The 5,637-nt window shown below is 50.5% G+C and overlaps 1 protein-coding gene across 1 annotated transcript in view; it reads right to left on the bottom strand.

Moving 5' to 3' along the window:
- Positions 1-5,018, bottom strand: part of LOC101619478 (2'-5'-oligoadenylate synthase 1) — an 11,161-nt gene extending 6,143 nt beyond the window's left edge. Inside the window, exons 1-2 of the mRNA XM_012730965.1 lie at positions 2,234-5,018; positions 1,255-1,552 (exon numbers count right to left, since the gene is read on the bottom strand). Of these exons, the coding sequence (XP_012586419.1) occupies positions 1,255-1,552; positions 2,234-2,410 (475 nt within the window). The 5' untranslated portion in view covers positions 2,411-5,018. The remainder of the gene's footprint in view (positions 1-1,254; positions 1,553-2,233) is intronic.
- Between the last annotated feature and the right edge of the window lie 619 nt (positions 5,019-5,637).

Raw genomic sequence — 5,637 nt, 5'->3', positions numbered from 1 at the left:
CAGTTCCGCCCCTACAGTTCCGCCCTCCAGTTCCGCCCTTACAGTTCCGCCCCTACAGTTCCGCCCCTACAGGTTAAGAGCGGCAGTTTGTGTTCTGTCCGGCAGATGTCGCTGTTTCCTTGGAAACTTTACTTAAAAATGTTCATGTTTTTACATTGCTGTTGGATGTCTCTTCTCTGGTGTTTTACCCATAAAATTTCAACCATCAAGACACCCAAGAGCCATGACCATAGACTCTTGTGACCCTTCTCCCTACCCCTCCCCTGCTGAATGTCTCCCATTTATAGTTTGCCTGCTACTTTCTCTTTTTTTTTTTTTCTGGAACAATGCAAGGAAGTCCACTCTCGCCCTGTTTTTCAGTATAATACTGGAAGTCTTAGCTAGAGCAATTAGGCAAGAGAAAGACATATAAACAATCCAGCCATTTTTGCAAATGGTGTGGTAATACATGTAGAGGACCCTAAAAACCCCAGAGAAAATTAATTAGAACAATAAATTAGTATAGTAGTAGGTTGCAAAGTCAACCACAGAAATCAGTAGCCTTCCTATATGCAATCTATTGAAAGAAGGAGTAGATAAAATTATCCCATTCACAATTTACCAAAAAAAAAAAATCTGAGAATAAAATTCCATGGAGAATTTAAAATAGAAACTGCCCCATGTGGTCACGGTGGGGCGCCCAGGTGCACGGTGGGGGGACTTGTATTTGTGAATGCCTACTAAGTACTGGGCCTTGTGTCAAACTTTAATGTACATGGGTATTTAAAAAATAATATGACATAGGTCATGCAGTTGTACCAGTTTTCCTGTGGGGAACTTGAGCCTCAGAGAGATTATGCTTCCTGACGAAAGGTCCCGGCAGATAATCTGCAGACCCCAACCCTCAGCATGACTTTCAGTGCAATGATTCAGATAGAAGGCGAAATGGCACATACTGACTTTATGCCAGGCTTAGGCTTCCCCACTTTTAGAAGGTGAAAGTGACACACTTTGCTTTAAGTAGAACCAGTAATCCTGGCAGGCTTCCTGTAAGAAATGTCTGGCCCCCCATCAGGCCAAACTGCTACTTAGGGTTGCTTCTGTGGCCCACCGTGACCGTGTTCATTTTTGCCCCGTCTCCTGTCCACTGTGAAGGGATGCCCGGCTCTGGAAAGACGCTCAAGCTGTGGGGGATTCTGCTCAGAAATGTGAAAAGGGAGAAAGAAACCCAGACTCAGCACAGAGGCTGAAGCCTGGGCACCTGGCGGGACTCACCCAGAGCGTCGAAGGCAGGCAAGACATCGAACTCCACGCCCTCCTGAGGCCAAAACTGGGACCTGAGGGTGAAGCTGAGGGCACGGGGCCGCTCGTGAGTCGAATTCTGGATGTCAAACTTCACTCTAAACTCAAAGTATTTCTCTCTTTGACAGGCTTCCAGCTGTCTCCTGATCTCCTTTATGTATTCTCCTCGGAACTCAAGCTGCTTCTCAAAACTTGTGAGGGGACTGAGGAAGACGACGAGGTCAGCGTCAGATCGACCTTTGAGGGTTGTGCCTTTGCCGGAGGAGCCACCCTAAAACAAGCAGGAGCAGTAGAGCCAGCATTTCCCCAGAAGAGCCTTCCGGAATAGAGTGCGGGGAGCCCCCTCGCACAGGACCGCTGCCTGGCCGCGCCCTGAGGGCTTGTCCATCCCGACTCCTACAGTGTTCACAAGAACTCCATGGCCAAGGGCTCTTATTATTAGCTCCCACTTTACAGAGACACTGCCCCAGCGCATCCCCACAGCGAATATCTCCTGAAGAGGTGACGGGGACTCTGGCTGTCTTGTTCCAACGTCTACGTATCCCCTGCCCATGGCCACCTTCTCTTATTCTACCCCCCTGGATTTGCTGGAGCCGGGTGAGGTACAGACTTTATCGGACTGAATCTGCGCAGCTCTGTAAGGCATTGGGGATTATACTTGAGGAAGCTGAAGCACAGTGAGGTTAAGTCGTTTGCTCGAGGTTGCACAGGCAGTAGATAAATGCCTTCAAGTTATTACACTTTTTTACCCAGCTCGGGACACTGGGTGGTTCCCCAGCCTAGACATTAGTCAGCATTGTTAAAAAGGTGTCCCTCTAGGTCCTCACTGAGAACTTAGTTCACAAGCTGTGGTGGTATTTTGGGAACCACCCACCCTCGGGACCACAACTTCTCCTCTGTGAGATCTATTGCCCTGCAGCCATCCTGCCCTGGCCTGTCAGCCTGGACTCACCTTCACCACTTTTGACACCCGCACACCTTGCTGGGAGTTTCGGAAGCATCTCTCCTTCAGGAAACCGCTGATGATGTGGATGGCTTGCCTGACATGCTGGCGGAAAGGTGTGTCTGGCAGGAGATAGTCTTCTATGAATTTGTCCAGAGATTTGGCCGGGATGCCTGTCAGCTCCATTGTGTCACCAGAGAGGCACAGCAAAGCCAGCGACTACGGACCTGGCTCCTGCGTCCCACAGGCTCTTATATCTGCGTCCCACAGGCTCTTATATCTGCGTCCCACAGGCTCTTATATCTGCGTCCCACAGGCTCTTATATCTTTACTTCCTCGCGCTGGGTGGCTTTCAGTTTTATTTCCCCTGAAGGGAGGAGCCTGGCAGTTATGCAACCCATCCACTCCTCGATTCCTAGAGCTGCCCTTCAAGAACTTTCGTTCTGTTTCGAAACTTAGGCAGTGCTTTAACCTCCACCTAGAACATCAGCCCTTTCTTCAGGATGTGTTCTGGAAATAGTTTTTTGACCCCTGTTTAGTACTGCACCGAAAAGAAAACATAATTAGAGACCTTTTACTTTGTTCTTTGTTGTTGTTGCCAAATCTGCTCTGTAGCCACTGAAGACTGTCAGAGTATATTGCAAATGGAAAAAGAAGACCAGGAGGCAAGGGTCCCAGGACTCCGAAACACAGACGACCCCTGTAAACACCCTGATGGTAGATTTCAGGCGTTCTTCTAGGTGAACATGGCATACACACACCCAGCTCTTGTTCACTGGTGTCATGCCACAGTTTGCCCTTCTGGTTAACAGACTTTATTTCTTACAGCAATTTTAGCTTTCCAGAAAAACAAGAGTTTCCACCCGACCCTCTCCTTCCATCCGCAGTTTCCCTTATGCTTAGTATGGGACATGTGTTACAACGGGCATTGATACGTCCTTATAGCTAAAGTCTGTAGTTACCTCGTTGAAGGGCTGCACGTTCCATAGGTTTGTGAAGGGGACATTGTGGAAAAATCATGCAAATACTTTCACAGTTCTAGAATAGCCTTGCTCCACCTACTCATTCTTCTCTGATTAGATCATTCTTCTTCTCTCACATATTGCTAGAAACTCCCACCCAGGCAGGTGTCACTGGCATGGCTTCCTATTAAAATAGGTTGATTTATCCTTTCTTGTAAGATATTTAAAAATTTCTCTTGAGATTTCCTTGGGTTAGTTAGAAGTGTGTTATTTATTCTCCTGACATCTTCCGCGTACTGATTCCTTATTTAATTCCATTGCGATGGAGCATACATTGGGACACTATTGAGTCTTTGGAATTTGTTGAGGTCTGTTATCTGGCCCAATGTGATCTATCTTGACTATGACATGGGAACTTGAGAAGAAGTGTGTTCTGTTGGTGGATGAAGTTGTGTCTACATGCCCATCAGCTGTGTCTTTTAACCACCCTCCTGCTAGCCAGCTAACCAACTCATTGAAGGAGCTGGGGCATCTCCCACTCCGTCTGTGCAAGGTGACTTAGGCAGAACTGAACCCTGAAGGGCTGGACTGTCTATGGGATACTCACTTGCTCTCCAGTTCAAATGTATGTCTATCAACGATTCCATTTGTTCCCACATTTATACCTACTTTGCACTAACTGTATAAACGGACCCCACGTGGATGAACAAGAGATCTGTCATTAGAAAACCGGCATTGAATTCTTTAGAAAGATTCGATAAAGGAACTTTCATACAACATGGCTTCGGATCAGGTAACAGTCAGACAACTGTAAAAGATCGAGGAAACAATAGAAGCCATTCAGTGTAAGTTCTTATTCCTTGTAGAGAGATGAAACAGGAACTTCTAGACAGCTTGTTCTTGTGTGTTTTATGTAAGATAGGAAATGCGGGTCCCTCGTCAGTCTGCCCACAGCCAGAAAGCTTTATTGAATGAAAAATGAAGGCCTTTGCAAGAGAGTTAGAGAATCCTGAATCTTTCAACAAAGACCCACAGGGGGAAGTGACTGACTCAAGGTCACATGGCAAGTTTGGGTCAGAGCCAGCCTCTTGTGTGCATTTATGGGGGGGGGGGGTTTCCATGTGCCCAGATGCATTATCATCTTATTAAGCCAGTGGCCCTGGCAAATTTGATTGCACCAAGGAGTTATCAGGCAGGCAGGGGCCAGAGTTCTAAGTATTTAATCCACCTGGCTGGGTGCCCAGCTTACATTCTTTACTGGACTCTAGTCCGTATGGCATTTTCCCCTCAGAGCCCACGAGCTGCCTCTGTCTCTGAATCCTCTTCAGAGTATTAGTGATGTCTGCCCGTAGCTCAAGAAAAGAGTGGGTGTGTGTCTTGCCATTCCCTAGAAATCTGACTGGCCCTAATTAGCCCTGTCACCTCCCAGTGCCCGCTGGGGTGGATGGGTGGGGTGGACATTTAGGCGGAGGCCAGCAAGGTCATGGGGGAAGGAAGAACAGTTACCACCAGGAAACACTTTCACGTCCAGGCACTGATCCAGGGCGTGGTTGAATCTGAAGGGAGAGGAGCAGCTGGGCAGCAGAGCTTGGGCCATTTGAGCACATAATCTCCCAGGGTGACTCTACCATGCTGACTTCTGCCCCTAACACGGAGAACCAGCCCTTTGGGGGTGAGAAAAGGAGGCTGTCGGTCCTCCCTGTGGGCGCAAGGGGTTGAAGTACACAGCCACTGCCCATGAAGTTATGCACAACCACTGCGAGTTCGATCCCCAGCCAGGGAGTGACCCCAGGGCGCGGCAGACCTCTCCTGGCCGCCGCTGCCCCCTCAGCACTGTGCTTCGCGGATCCGCCTGTCCTGCCCCCCGCTCTGTCTCTGGTGAAGCCTCTCATCCCGCACCTCTGGCCTGTACCCCGGTTCTTGTATGCATAAATAGATAAATCTTTTAAGAAAGTGAAGGGAGTAGTCACGAGTTGGGGTGGTTGACGGAGCCGGGAACACCCTTCTGCTGGGTAGAAAGAGCAACTCCTGGGGAACAGTTCCCCAGCCAGCGGGTCCACATGCGGGCCCATCTGTGGGGGCGTGAGGCAGGGCGCAAGGCGCTGGAAGACGAAGGTGCTTGCTGAGGACCCCGCTCTCCCTCGGGTGCTGAGACGCGTCCTGGGAGCCCCGTGCTTGCGCCCCGCTCTGGGCTCCGGGTCGCCCCTCTGCCGGTGAGTCGACGGGACGAGGCCAGGGTGGCCGGGCCGGGACCTGACTGCACAACCGCTGGGCCCCGAGGTGGGGGGCGAGACGGCGCCAGCCCGCGGGGGCACCGCCGAGGGCCCCCCAGAGGGCGTGGGGAGCCCAGCGCTCGGCCCAGCCCCGTCCCGGGAGGCTCAGGTGGCCGAGACCCAGGAAGCAGGCGCGGCCGGATTCTGGTCTCCGCTTTATTGGCTGCGACCAGGGAGG

This window comes from Condylura cristata, unplaced genomic scaffold, assembly GCF_000260355.1.
Source record: "Condylura cristata isolate star-nosed mole 26May11 unplaced genomic scaffold, ConCri1.0 scaffold00029, whole genome shotgun sequence".
Classification (NCBI taxonomy): Eukaryota; Metazoa; Chordata; class Mammalia; order Eulipotyphla; family Talpidae; genus Condylura; species Condylura cristata.
The sequence above is the reverse complement of the archived record's forward strand: the minus strand, read 5'-3'. Positions and strand labels throughout refer to the sequence as shown.